The sequence below is a fragment of the Cervus canadensis genome, chromosome 27 (assembly GCF_019320065.1).
Source record: "Cervus canadensis isolate Bull #8, Minnesota chromosome 27, ASM1932006v1, whole genome shotgun sequence".
NCBI classification, from domain to species: Eukaryota; Metazoa; Chordata; class Mammalia; order Artiodactyla; family Cervidae; genus Cervus; species Cervus canadensis.
In genome coordinates, this window is record NC_057412.1 from 259,035 (window position 1) to 273,077 (window position 14,043).

Here is a 14,043-nt window from a genome sequence, read left to right on the forward strand (position 1 = left end):
TGATGGTGGGGGCGGTGGGGGGGAGCAGTGCTCCTGCAGAACTTTTCCCAGGAGCTGATGAAACATCCTCCTGAATCTAGGCTTTTAATCATTGAACTCAGGCATTTCAGTTCTAAGATCTCATGCTGTTTCACAGTGTTCACTAGTTCTTAAAACACTAGAGCTAAATGCGTACTTGTATTAAAGCCAGTGTGTAGAAACAGGTTCTTTGACAGTACATTCATTTTTAAAAACCAGTACTATTTTAGACAGTTAAAAAATGACCGACTGAATGGGAAAATACTATTGGGAATTTTTTTTTTTAAACTGCTTCCTTTACATTAAGAAATGCAAGGCCTTTTTATGCAGAGTGAAATAAGTCAGAAAGAGAAAGACAAATATCATATATTAACACGTATGTATGAAATCTAGAAAAATAGTACTGATGATCCGATTTGCAGGGCAGCAAAGGAGACACAGACATAAAGAACAGACTTGTGGACACAGTGGGGGAAGGAGAGAGTGTGATGATTTGAGGGAACAGCATTGAAACATACATTACCATATGTAAAATAGATACCCAGTGGGAGTTTGATGTAAGACACAGGGAACCCACAGTCTGTGCTCTGTGACAACCTAGAGGGGTGGGATGGGGAGGAAGGTGGGAGGGGCTTCAAGAAGGAAGGAACATATTTACGGCCGATTCATGTTGATGTATGGCAAAAACCATCGCATGTTGTTAAGTAATTATCCTCTAATTAAAAAAAAAAAGAAAAAAGGCAAACAACCATAGGGAAAATGTACCTTTACCACCTATAGGGCATAAAAAAAAAAAAAAGAAAGAAAGATGCAAGCCTTTTTAAAATTAACTTTATTGTTTCCCAATTCAATTAAAAAAAGTTTTTTTTTTCAAACTAGCTCCAGTGTTTGAAAGCCCTAAGTAATATTTGCTGGACAGGGCATTGTCCTAAGCGGAGTGGTGGGATTCTGGAACTGGATTGGGGAGGATCATGGAACAATAGGATCTGAAGTTGGAAGTTCTTGAAACAATGAATGATTCAGTTTCTCCATAAGAATTGTAATGAAGCCGTCCAGTCAAAGGTCATGTGCAGGTAGATTCCAATTCCTTTCATTTTTTATTTTTCAGGCCAAATTTGAATCCCTCTTTAGGACTTATGACAAAGATATCACCTTTCAGTATTTTAAAAGCTTCAAACGGGTCAGAATAAACTTCAGCAACCCCTTATCTGCAGCAGATGCCAGACTCCAGCTACATAAGACTGAATTTCTTGGAAAGGAAATGAAATTATATTTTGCTCAGGTGAGTAGATTGCACTGATACCCACGCTTCCCCCTTCTCCCTCTCTCCCTTAGAGTGAAAGAAAGTGAAGTCACTCAGTCGTGTCCAACTCTTTGCGACCCCATGGACTGTATGTAGCCTACCGGGTTCCTCCGTCCCTGGGATTTTCCAGGCAAGAATCCCATGCCATCAAACCCGGATCTCCCGCATTGCAGGCAGACGCTTTACGTCTGAGCCACCAGCTTTCCCATAAAACAGCGTATATACCTATTGTTGTTACCGGCACTAAGTTGTGTCCGACTCTTCTGTGACCCCATGGACTGTAGCCCGCCAGGCTCCTCCATCCATGGGATTTCCCAGGCAGGAATCCTGGAGTGGGTTGCCATTTCTTTTTTCAGGAGATCTTCCCAACCCAGGGATTGAACTTGGGTCTGCTGCATCACAGGTAGATTCTTTACCACTGAGCCACCAGGGAAGTTCCTAGACACCCATTACCTATATGTTGATTGAAAACTCCAAGAAATCATCTTCAGAGGGGCAAAATTCATACTAGAAATGTATCACATCCCCTATTTTAAGAAGATAGTGGGGTGTAGTTGATCCCTGACCTCACAGATGACCTTCTTGAGTTGAGTGATGATGGGAAAAAGAGTCTTTTTCTGACTCTGGAAGGTGGAGGACCACAGGGTAGTGGGCGTGACTTTGCTAGAACCCCAGACTAGAGCGGTTCTGGCTTTATGCAGGTTCTGCACAGGGCTCAGTAGCCTGCTCACTTCTGGAGAACCTGTATCTGCACATCAACACGCCCTGCATATCAACCCACCCTGCACATCAACACGGGGGCTGCCAGGTCCAGTCTGAAAGGGGCGGGGGGGATGGGTTCATCAGGCAGGTAGCAAAATGGTAAGAAGTCCTTCTGGGAAGAAATCCTTCTGGTAAGCAGGGGTCTGGGCACCAGGGCAGTCCCAGGTGGGGTGGGGGGCTCCAGGGCAGGTTTGCTTTTTGTCCTGCCCATCACCCTCTTCCTGTCCCTTCCCCCCCTTGATGGTAGACCACCCACCTTCCAGGCAGCTCATAAATTTCCACTTGAGGGTGTTATAGAAGTCTTAACAGCTTGGCAAGAGGGCAAGAGCCCTTCAGCTCCTGCTCCCTGGTGAAAAAGACCCCCTTGGGGGCCCTGAGTTCTCGGAGCAGACCCTGTAGAGGCGCTTCTGGACCCTGCGGGGAAGGCAAACTTGCCAGCCCTGCCTGGGTAAATTTGGAGCCGGATGCCCTGCCCCCTGGTGGTTCCAAGCCTTAGACCTTGAATCCTTGGGAACAGATGCCCTTCTGCGTTTGGTGTGGTTCCATTTAAGTGATTGCTTAGACCCTCCCATGACCTTTTCTGGTTTATTAAAGTAAAGACATGTTCATTGTGAAATTTTTAGGCTGGGGGGTGGAGGAGGGGTGGGATACTAAAGAACAAACAAAATCCAAAGTGGCCAGATTTGAATGTAAGATGACTCCAGACAGCCCTCCATTCACTGGCATAACTTTTAAGCCCCTAGAACCAGGATCTCAGTTATTGTCCCTTATCATTATTTTTTTTCTTAAAATATGTATCCTAGAAACTGGGCTTCCCAGGTGGTGCTAGTGGTAAAGAAACTGCCTGCCAGTGCAGGAGACAGAAGAGATATGATTTGATCTCTGGGTCGGGAAGATTCCCCAGGAGGTGGACATGGCAACCCACTCCAGTATTCTTGCCTGGAGAATCCGCATGGACTGAGGAGTCAGGCTGGCTATATAGTCCATGGGGTCGCAAAGAGTCAGACACGACTGAAGCGCCTTAGCGTGCATGCACACATCCTAGAAGGTACATTTATTTTTTCCTTCCTCCCTTTAGGCATCTGATTCAGAGCCCCAAAGGGGGAGGGAAGCCTGAGAGCGTGGCAAGTCCCCATCCCTGCTTTGTCCCCCTGAAAACTGATGTCGGTCCTGGAGGTGTTGCTTAGCCTTTGGAGCATCTGTGATATGTTGTAATGCCTCCGTAACATGAGGAGCTGCAGGCAATTGGTTCTGAAATCCCTTCTGACCTTGGCCACAGCGCTTTATTTTTTTTTCCATCTGTACTAAAATTACCTCTATATATTTTCTATTAGTCTCAGTTCAGTTCAGTCACTCAGTCGTGTGTCCGACTCTTTGCAACCCCATGGACTGTAGCACGCCCAGCCTCCATGTCCATCACCAACTTCCAGAGCTTGCTCAAACTCATGTCCATTGAGTCAGTGATGCCATCCAACCAACCATCTTATCCTCTGTCGTTCCCTTCTCCTCCCGCCTTCAGTCTTTCCCAGCATCAGGGTCTATTCCAGTGAGTCTGGGTCAAGCATTCTTTCTCGTGGTCCACGGTGCCTATGAGTCCCTATCCCGGGAGGGTGCTCTAATCACGTTTGCACGGTGATCTAAGTTCCATCTCCCCGCCGCTTGTGAACCGTATGGCGATTCATCCCGGGCTGAGCCTGTGGACACGGCTGCGTCCCTGACCCCTGTCTTCCGCAGGCGGTCGTGAGGCGCCCTCACGCTGCCTCAGTCCTTCCCTCTTCAAGAAACATCTCCTCCTCCCTCTCTCCTCCAGACTTTACACATAGGCAGTTCGCACCTGGCCCCTCCGAATCCAGACAAACAGTTCCTCATCTCTCCTCCCGCCTCGCCGCCGGTCGGCTGGAAACAAGTGGAAGACGCTACTCCCGTCATAAATTATGACCTTTTATATGCTATCTCCAAGCTGGGGCCAGGTAAGCCCTGCCCTCGGGTAAGGACTAGGGGTGGGGGTGGTGAGGACCCGTGGAGTTCTTGTGCCCAGGGCGTCCATCAGAGCGCCCCCTCACCCGGTCACAGGATGGATGCCAGCGCGCGCTGAGAATTGTCTCTGTTTGGCTTTCTGCCTCTGCATCAGGGTCACCCATTGCCGGGGAGCATGCACACCCGCCCGCCTCTGGCCTCCTCCCTTAGGAAGAGGGGCAGGCTGGTCCTGGGGATCTATCACCGTGATCTCTCTGCATCGCATCACGTGACTCCCTCCTCTCACCCACTGAGCCCAGCCCATGGTTGGGGGGTGGGAGACCCAAGACCCCCCTCACAGGTCCTGTTGCTCCAAGCAGGGATGAGCTGTTGGACTTTGAAAGGGGAAAATGGGCCTTTCCCCACTTCCGTTAAGTTTCATTTTTAGTCAAGGGAATTTTGTCCATCGATCTGGTCCTCACCTGCCCTTTTGAAGGTGTGAGCAGTCAGAGACCCATAGATCACAAGAGGAGAAGGAGCCCCAGGCACACAGGCCCACAGACAGGGGTGCTCACCCGCTGAGCTTGCCAGGGAATGAAGAGGCTCTGTGCCTCTGAAGGGACAAAGGTGTGAGCATTTGGGAAGAAAGGTACTCTGGCCTCAGGCTTCTCATCCAGAAAATGGGTATTCCCCGGTAGAGCTGGACGCAGTATACAAGATCATCATGTAAAAAGCACTTCATACAGTGCCTGGCTCATCAGCAGAGCTCAGGATCTATTTTCTGGAAACAGTAAAATGTTGGTGGTTCCCATCCTATCGATAGGGTTTGGTTGAACTGGAAGGTGCAGGCAGGGGTCTTGGAGTGACCAGGTTTGAGCCCCACTTCTGCCCTATCCATGGGGCAAATGCAATAAACACCGAGGCCATCAGCTTTCTCCTTGACCAATAATCTGATTGATGTTCCTTTGAGTGGAGAGTTTTGTTTTCCTGGACCATCAGCAGTTTCATATGAAAAAGGTGACATTGCTGTTAACACCTCTCAGACAGAAAATTCCCTCTATGGTAGAAAGCAAAGATCACATTACCCGCTGCCCACCATGGCATGAAGTTCAAGTTGGAAGTGCCAGTGTTCCTCCGAGCAGCTCCAGGCTAAGGTGCATTAGCAGAGCCCAGGATTGGAAACTTCTGGAATGTTAGAGAAGGGAAAAGGGAGATGGTCACCTGGAGAAAGGAGTCAAAGTATCCCAGGGGCCGGAAGTGCTGTTAATGAACATTCTTTACACTCTAGAACCTACCGCTTTTTTTACAGATGTCTTGTTTGAGAAGCCCTTTTAGAGAATAGACATCAGTTTGCTTTCAGTTTATCCAACAATGAGCTTGAATAGTAATTCATATTTCAGCTGTGCTTTTCAGCCAACAAGACTGCAAAGATTTTGCAAATGTGATCCCATCCCCTTGCTTTCTGGATTACGCCTCCTTGGCAGGAGATAAAGATTTGTAAAGAGGATCGTGACCAAGATTTTGGGTGATACATCTGACCCTCTACCTTAACTTTCTGCCCCCTGAGAATATTGAAGCTCGTTCACCCTCTCAGTCCTCAGTCACGTCCAGCTCTTTGCAATCCCATGGACTGTATGTAGCCCACCAGGCTCCTCTGTCCATGGGATTCTCCGTCAAGAATACTGGAACGGGTTGCCATTTCCTCCTCCAGGGGGTCTTCCCGACCCAGGGATCAAAGCCTTGTCTCTTATGTCTTATGCATTGGCAGGCAGATTCTTTACCACTGGGCCATCTGGGAAGCGCTCACCCATTCAGTGAAATGAAAGTCACTCAGTCATGTCTGACTCTTTGCGACCCCATGGACTAATACAGTCCATGGAATTCTCCAGGTCAGAATACTGGAGGGGCTAGCCATGCCCTTCTCCAGGGGATCTTCCTGACCCAGGGATTGAACCCAGGTCTCCTGCATTGCAGGCAAATTCTTTACCAGCTGAGCCACCAGGGAAGCCCTTTCAGAGGCAGTTACAATAACATCCCAGTCTCACGTGTGAGCTTGAGAAGAGGCAACAGCTTTTTTATGAGTAAAAGCCCCTTGACTGAGCCTGATAAATTTCAGGCTGCCATACACCAGCAGGACTCTCCAGGTTTGAGGGGGTTGATAATCGTGTGGAAAAGGATGCTGTGGTCAAAAATGCTTTTGGAGCACCTGGTTCAAAACTCACATCTGTGTCTTTTGGGCAAAGAGGCTTCCCCATGCTTCCTGTCTCTAGCCTGGGCTGTGAGCTTCAGTGAAAGCCTTCGGTGGGGAGAGGTGCCCAAGAGGGCCTTACCTAACACCTTTATTCATACAACGATTTTTCCTGAATGGGTGCCACTTTCACCGCACCAGGGAAGCCCCCTGGGTAGTTCAGAGAAAGCTTAGTGTACATGCTAGAAAAAGTGAAAGTGTTAGTTGCTGACTAACCCGACTAAGTCGGGTTGTGTCCGACTCTTTGCGACCCCGTGAACTGTGGCCTACCAGGCTCCTCAGTCCATGGAATTTTCCAGGCAAGAGTACTGGAGTAGGTTGCCATTTCCATCTCCAGCAGATCTTCCTGACCCAGGGATCAAGCCCAGTCTCCCTCATTGCAGGCAGATGCTTTACTGTCTGAGCCAAGGAGACACCATCCAGAGTGTGTCTGGCTGTGTCCTTCAGTCCCCAGTGGATGCCCACAGAAGCTCAGCGAGCTGGCTTCTGCCTGCACATCCCTCTGCTCTTGCTTTTTTTGGCCCTCATCTCCTTGCCTGAGTTACCCTGCAATTATTTTCTTTCCCCAGGGGAAAAGTATGAACTGCACGCAGCCACCGACACCACCCCCAGCGTGGTGGTCCATGTCTGTGAGAGCGATCAGGAGAATGAGGAAGAAGACGAGATGGAAAGAATGAAGAGACCCAAGCCCAAAATTATCCAGACCAGGAGGCCGGAGTACACGCCCATCCACTTAAGCTGAACTGGCGCCCGGGACGAAGACGTGCTCCGAACCATGCTTGCGAGAAGGCATCTTTTACTGTGGAAGCAGCCGGTCACAGCTTTGGAGGCGGCAGCCGTGACCGCTGTGGCGGAAATTCCAGTTCACGTTGCTCAGAAGAGAATCGAGGCTTCGTCCCCTGGTTCCAACGCTGCGCCTCAGTCAGTGTTCGTGGCTCCTGGCCATGCCCCGAGCCGATCACTGAGTTTGGGGTGATCGCGCAAGGACATCTGGGAGCATCTTGAGAAAACCAGTAACGATAGTGTTTTGTACTTGTTCTCTTCCGGTAGGTTCTGTCTTGGCCAGGGGCAGATTGATCCACCGACCCCGGGGAGAGTCTTTGTGTCTAATCAGTCTACAAGGTAGACTCTCTCTCTCTCTCCTGGTGGGAAAAGGCACCACGCGAAGCCCCAAGGCGTCTGGTGCAGAAAGGTTGTGAAAGCAACAGTGCAACGTGGAAACTAGCGTTTCATTTTTCCCCTTCATGTTCTGGTATTTGTGCATGTATATTTCTCAGATTTCTCAGAACTAAGCTTTGTTCGTATATAGAGTTGCGCCATTGCTGTTTTACATCTTTTGGGGAGATAGGAAGGCATCCGCAAAGTCTGTCACCTTTCCAGATTCATGACTGTCTTTGCAACAGCACCCACGGCAGGGTGGAGGGGATTCTACATGGAATACACACACCATTCTGCATCCTGTCCAATGCAACCAACAACTTGTGCTTTTGCAAAAGAAGTCAATCTGAAATTCCTGCGTAGCATTTCGCTTATAAAATTCAGAAAATAGCACTTTCACTGCCAACTCTAGTGGGTGAGAAATTTTAGTTTAGATGTTTTAGATCAGACAATACATGGGTTTCATTTCTTTCTTTGACGTGGTGGTTTATATAACATGAATCATAGCCAAAACCCTTTTTGGGGGCAGTAGTCATTTGAGATCATTAATTTGTTTACCCCCACTAAAACATCAAGATAAACCTGTAAATAAAGCCGACAGTATATATTCACACCTGTTGTGCACCTGGGTGAGACGTATATGGCCGTGGAAGACTAGTGTCAGCTGTGTTAACCTCCTGTGAATTGTATGTTGTAGAAAATGCCTTTCGATGTTTGATGGGACTTGAATTCAAAGCACGTGAAGTGGATAGTGGGTATAAGAAGGGAGCAGTGCCTTTCCCATGAATTCCTGGTGGAGTTGTCACACTAGGTTACTGTTTGTAATTTTTTTCTAGCTGTCCTGTGTATGTCCGGTCCATAGGTATTCTCTTTTGGCCTTACGATACTGTAACCATGTTTGTCCTTTGGAAATACCTGAGGCCAAGTAACAGTGCATGCTTTGGAAAAGGGGAAGAGGGCTTTCTTTAAGAAGCAAAGGCGTTTGGCTGTTCCTATCAAGAAACTGACTGAACGGTCTCCAAACCCTGTTTACAGGACCTGGTGGGGTGTGGGGGACAAATGAGCAAGAGACGCTTGCATAGCCGTTCAAGTGTTCCTAGTTCAGTGCTTTTAAACTGGAGAGGCTAACCTCGAGATATTTTTTTTAACTGCATTCTCTAATAAATCGACACAATATGCTCTTTATGGAAAAGCTTTCTGTTGTTTTATTTCTAAGGGTCAGCCTGTGAGCCCTTTGACTTCTGCAGTCTCAGAAGGATGCACTCCTTTATCAGTCTGGGTTTGAAAACCCCCAGGTCCTTGCTGTGGTTCACAGGCTGTCGGCCACACTAATGGGGCATCACGTAGCAAAGAGGAAAATGGATAAAACTGAAATCAGAAGTCTGGAGAGTTTCCTTTGTCCAGGGAGAGGATGCTGAGATGAACATCCCTTTTGCCATCAGCTCCGCTAAACAATGGGCTTCCCGGGTGGGGCAGTGGTAAAGAACCCACCTGCCAATGCAGGAGGCACAGAGACATGGGGGGGTTCCTCCCTGGGTCGGGAAGATTCCCCTGGAGTAGGAAACAGTAACTCATTCCAGTATTCTTGCCTGGAAGATTCCACGGCCAGAGGAGTCTGGCGGTCTGTAATCCACACGGTGGCAAAGAGTCGGACATGACCGAGTACATGCGCACACACACATACACACACCCCTCTAAACAATGTTTCTGATTGTTAATTTGAGGAATTTTCTTTCCTATAGAAAATAGGCCTGTGGAACATACTAAGTTGCAAAGGCCAGTTATGTTCAGAAAGTCTATCTGTAAGCCTCCTATCTGAATTTCATCTGGAACTCTTATCAAAAATGGTGGTGCACTCCTGGCCAGCACTCAAAGGCCTGAATAACACTGTTTATTTGCAAATGATGTATATATGTGTACACATACACATATATATATATATATTTATCTTTTGGGCTCAGATGGTAAAAGAATCCATCAGCAATGTGGGAGACTTGGGTTTGATCCCTGGGTTGGGAAGATCCCCTGGAGAAGGAAATGGCAACCCACTCCAGTATTCTGCCCTGGAGAATTCCATGGACAGAGGACCTGGAGGGCTACAGTCCATGGGGTTGCAAAGAGTTGGACACAACTGAGGGACTTCCACTTTCACACTCTCTTATTTGCGAGTGATGTCTGCATCTTTTTCAAGATGAACATCAGGCATTTTTCCATGGAAATTCGCATCCTCCTCTGCTTTCCTTTTAAGAGCAGCCTCATTCTGTCATTCTGCAAGAGCACCTGCATATTTTAAATTCATATATGTTTGAAGTCTAAGCATGTTGGAAAATCCTCATTTGCATCAAGATGGTTGAATCTGATTGTTGAGAAGATTCGCTAATTAACCACCAGGGAAGGAGGGTGAGGCTGTTTTTTGTCATCATGTTGAATAACTAGCAGCCACTGCAGAGCAGAACTGGATTGGGAAATGTGCTGGTCCAGGGTTCTATTTCATAAATAGAATAAAATTGAATTGTGTTGTCAGTTAACTCAGATTTCCTGCAGGTCCCCTTACACAACTGGAGAAATATGGGTGGCTGGTCCCATTGCCCAGGAAGCCTTCAGATCCTAGAGTAGAAATCCGCAAGTCAACAAACAGCCTCACTCGTGATGGATGATGTCTGACGAGTGGTTCTGAGTTCAGGTACCTGTGGCGGCCTTGGCTCAGATTCCAAAGCTAAGCATGCTCACAGTCTGGTCTCCAGGCAGACGGCTATGTTGCTGTTGGTCAGTCGCTAAGCCCTGTCCAACTCTTTGCCACCCCATGAACTGCAGCACACCAGGCTCCTCTGTCCTCCACTATCTCCCAGAGTTTGTTCACACTCATGTCCATTGAGTTGGTGATGCTCTCTAACCATCTCTTCCTGTGCCACCCCCTTCTCCTGCCCTCAATCTTTCCCAGCATCACAATCTTTTCCAATGAGTGGGCTCTTTGCATCCGATGGCCAAAGTCCTGGAGCTTCAGCTTCAGCATCAATCCTTCCAATGAACATTCAGGGTTACTTTCCTTTAGAATTGACGAGTTTGATCTCCATGTAGTCCAAGGGACTCTCAAGAGTCTTCTCCAGCACCACACTTCAAAAGCATCAGTTCTTCAGCAAAGGCCCCTAAATCATGAACGTGCCCAGGATTCAAGCATCTCTGTAGCCCTCCTAGTGAGTGGGCTCAGTAAAATGCAAAACAACAGACACCAAACAGGCAGAATCATGCAGAATGCATCCTTTGCCATTGTTTGGGTGTGTTCCTTAAATAGATTTTGATAGAATATATTTCTCATCTGCTGGTAAGTAGCTTAGAGCCATCCATTCCAGAAAAGAAAATCAGCATACTCAAAATGTGTGCTAAATCCAAACAAAGGGTGGTAAATGATGAGAGAAGTATAACATTTCATGCAGCTATTAATACTCAGGCTAAAAACATTGACTTGCAGTCAGCGAGAATTTAGGATTTGTCATTTCCAGAATATTGTGAGATTTAGTGCCCAGAGGAGATTTGCGTTTTTTGGAGAGCTTTAGTTTTACGTGAAATTGTACAGACCTCATCACTAACTAAATAGATCTTCTCAAATGTTGCAAAGGATCAAATAAATACACTCTATGGCCATGTTATGACCAAAATTGAATCAGCAGCTGGAGTATGTCCTATTTTATAGCATTTAAAGAATCCTGTGGAATATTTATTCCAAGTGCCTATCAAGTAAAGTTCATCTAAATGTCAACAATTCAGATGGAAACTACATAGATAATTTACATTAAAATGATTTGAGAAGTTAGAATGCAAATAAAAAATACATTTTTTTTCTTTCCCAGTTCTCCTGTCTTCTAATTTTAAAGTAGGACGCCGGGAATTTCAAATATGCCACTGCTTTTGGCAATCTTTAATTCACATCTGAAATTCTCACTCTCATGACTCACCAAATGTTACATGGCAATCAGGTCGATGAATTTTATTCTCACATACCTTATTTTCTTCAGCACTCCCTCCCCACTGTTCGTGAAAGGTCATTTTAATCATGACTATGCTTGTGAAAGACAGAGAAGATTATTTGCAAGTGATTGAGATGAGGCGCCTACAGTCCTCGTCTCTGTTTAAAGATTCTGATCAGAGATTAGATAACGTTCTACACAGCGACTAAGAGCCCAGTGACTGCTATGGCCCCTGCTCAGAGTTGCACCTTCCGATTGACTTTCAAGCTCTGGTCATGTGGAATTTGCAGTGTTGCTAACTCACTTTGTCCTTGTCTCTTCCCTGGGCCCCACTGAATGTGTTTCCTAAAACATCACCCCACTGCCCAGCCCTGCCTGGGTAACCCCACAGTGATGTGTATCCCATGAGACTGGTCCCATGTCTTCCCTACTCACCTGTGTCTGAATCCCTTGCAGTTACCACTGTGCCCAGCCTGCAGGGCTCAATAAACATGCCTGAAATAATCAACCAACTCAATGATCCTTGGCCTCCATCTCCATTATTAATGTCCCCCCCTCCCCGAGAATCATTCCAAGCCACTCCTGCTGTGTCACCCATTGCACCCCAGACTTCCCCATCATAAATGTATGACCTTCTCAGTGTGGTTGGTAAACTGTCTGGCTTCCCTGGTAGAACATAAATTAAGTGGTGGTGGGATTCCTGGTGACCCGTGACTCATGGTAGACATTCAACAAAAAGTTGGATGGATGGATAGCTGGGTGTGTGTGGGAGGGATCAATGGAAAGTGGGTGGTGGGGGTGGGATGGATGGATGGATGGATGGATGGATGGATGGATGGATAGCTGGCTGTGTGGGGGAGGGATCAATGGAAAGTGGGTGGTGGGGGTGGGATGGATGGATGGATGGATGGATAGCTGGCTGTGTGGGGGAGGGATCAGTTGAAGGTGGGTGGTGGGGGTGGAATGGATAGATGGATGGATGGATGGATGGATGGATAGCTGGGTGTGTGTGGGAGGGATCAATGGAAGGTGGGTGGTGGGGGTGGGATGGATGGATGGATGGATGGATGGATAGCTGGGTGTGTGAGGGAGGGATCAATGGAAGGTGGGTGGTGGGGGTGGGATGGATGGATGGATGGATGGATGGATGGATAGCTGGGTGTGTGAGGGAGGGATCAATGGAAGTGGGTGGTGGGGGTGGGATGGATGGATGGATGGATAGCTGGGTGTGTGAGGGGAGGGATCAATGGAACGTGGGTGGTGGGGGTGGGATGGATGGATGGATGGATGGCTGGCTGTGTAGGGGAGGGATCAATGGAAGGTGGGTGGTGGGGGTGGGATGGATGGATGGGATGGATTGGATAGCTGGGTGTGTGGGGAGGGATCAATGGAAGGTGGGTGGTGGGGGTGGGATGGATGGATGGATGGATGGATGGATGGATAGCTGGGTGTGTGTGGGAGGGATCAATGGAATGTGGGTGGTGGGGGTGAGATGGATGGATGGATGGATGGATGGATGGATGGATGGATGGATGGATGGATGCTGGGTGTGTTGGGGAGGGATCAATGGAACGTGGGTTGTGGGGGTGGGATGGATGGATGGATGGATGGATGGATGGCTGGCTGGCTGTGTAGGGGAGGGATCAATGGATAGGTGGGTGGTGGGGGTGGGATGGATGGATGGATGGATGGATGGATGGATGGATGGATGGATGGATAGCTGGGTGTGTGAGGGAGGGATCAATGGAACGTGGGTGGTGGGGGTGGGATGGATGGATGGATGGATGGATGGGGATTTCAAAGGGTGTGCGAGAGTTCACTGAGAACAAAATAGAAAAATAGTAAGGCATATTCCCCTCTGCCTAGTCAGTAGAGCCAATAAGCAGCTCCTTGTTTGAATCCAGCAAACTGACAGACTGCTAGAGCAGCAATAATCAAAAGGAAAGAAAAGGAGACACAAGTGTGTTGGGGTAGATCAATAGATGAGAAAAGAAAAAAAAATTGTTTTTAACATTTCTTTTCAAAATAGGGTGAGTGACTGAATCATCAAAACACTTTTCAGGAAATGTTCTCTATCTGGAGCAATGCCTCAACAGAAGCAGTAACAACAGCCCAGTAGTTGTAAAGCAAGTACGTGCATTTGTCCAAAGCTCATCAAGAACCATAGACTTAAAACGGGTGTGTTTCGTTTTATGTAAAGCGTATCTCAATAAAGTTGATTTAATTTTTTAAATCAGGATAAAGGAAAAAAAATCTTAAGACAAAGGACAAAAGTTAGGGGAAGGCCTTAATGTTCACCATATCCTTGTCATTTTTCAAGTGCGTAATGCTTGGTAAAATACTCAAGGACTTCCCCGGTGGCTCAGTGGTAAAGAGTCCACCTGCCAATGCAGGAGACGTGGGTTTGATCCCTGGGTCAGGAAAATCCCCTGGAGAAGGAAATGGCAACCCTCTCCAGTATTCTTACCTAGGAAATCCAAAGGACAGAGGATACTGGAGGATTACACTCCATGGGGTCACAAAGAGTCGGACACAACTTAGCATCTAGACAACAACAGCGACATTCTTAAACACAGAGCTTTACGGCAAGGCAAAGCAGCTTCCCAAAGAGTACGCTCATTCTGATTAAGCTT

General features: G+C 47.5%; 1 protein-coding gene across 2 annotated transcripts in view; it reads left to right on the plus strand.

Moving 5' to 3' along the window:
- Positions 1-8,630, plus strand: part of RCAN1 (regulator of calcineurin 1) — a 115,373-nt gene extending 106,743 nt beyond the window's left edge. For both annotated transcript variants that reach the window (XM_043448760.1, XM_043448761.1), the window contains exons 2-4: positions 1,127-1,300; positions 3,894-4,053; positions 6,857-8,630. In XM_043448760.1, coding sequence (XP_043304695.1) covers positions 1,127-1,300; positions 3,894-4,053; positions 6,857-7,029 — 507 coding nt within the window. In that variant the 3' untranslated portion in view covers positions 7,030-8,630. The remainder of the gene's footprint in view (positions 1-1,126; positions 1,301-3,893; positions 4,054-6,856) is intronic.
- The last annotated feature ends 5,413 nt before the right edge of the window (positions 8,631-14,043 follow it).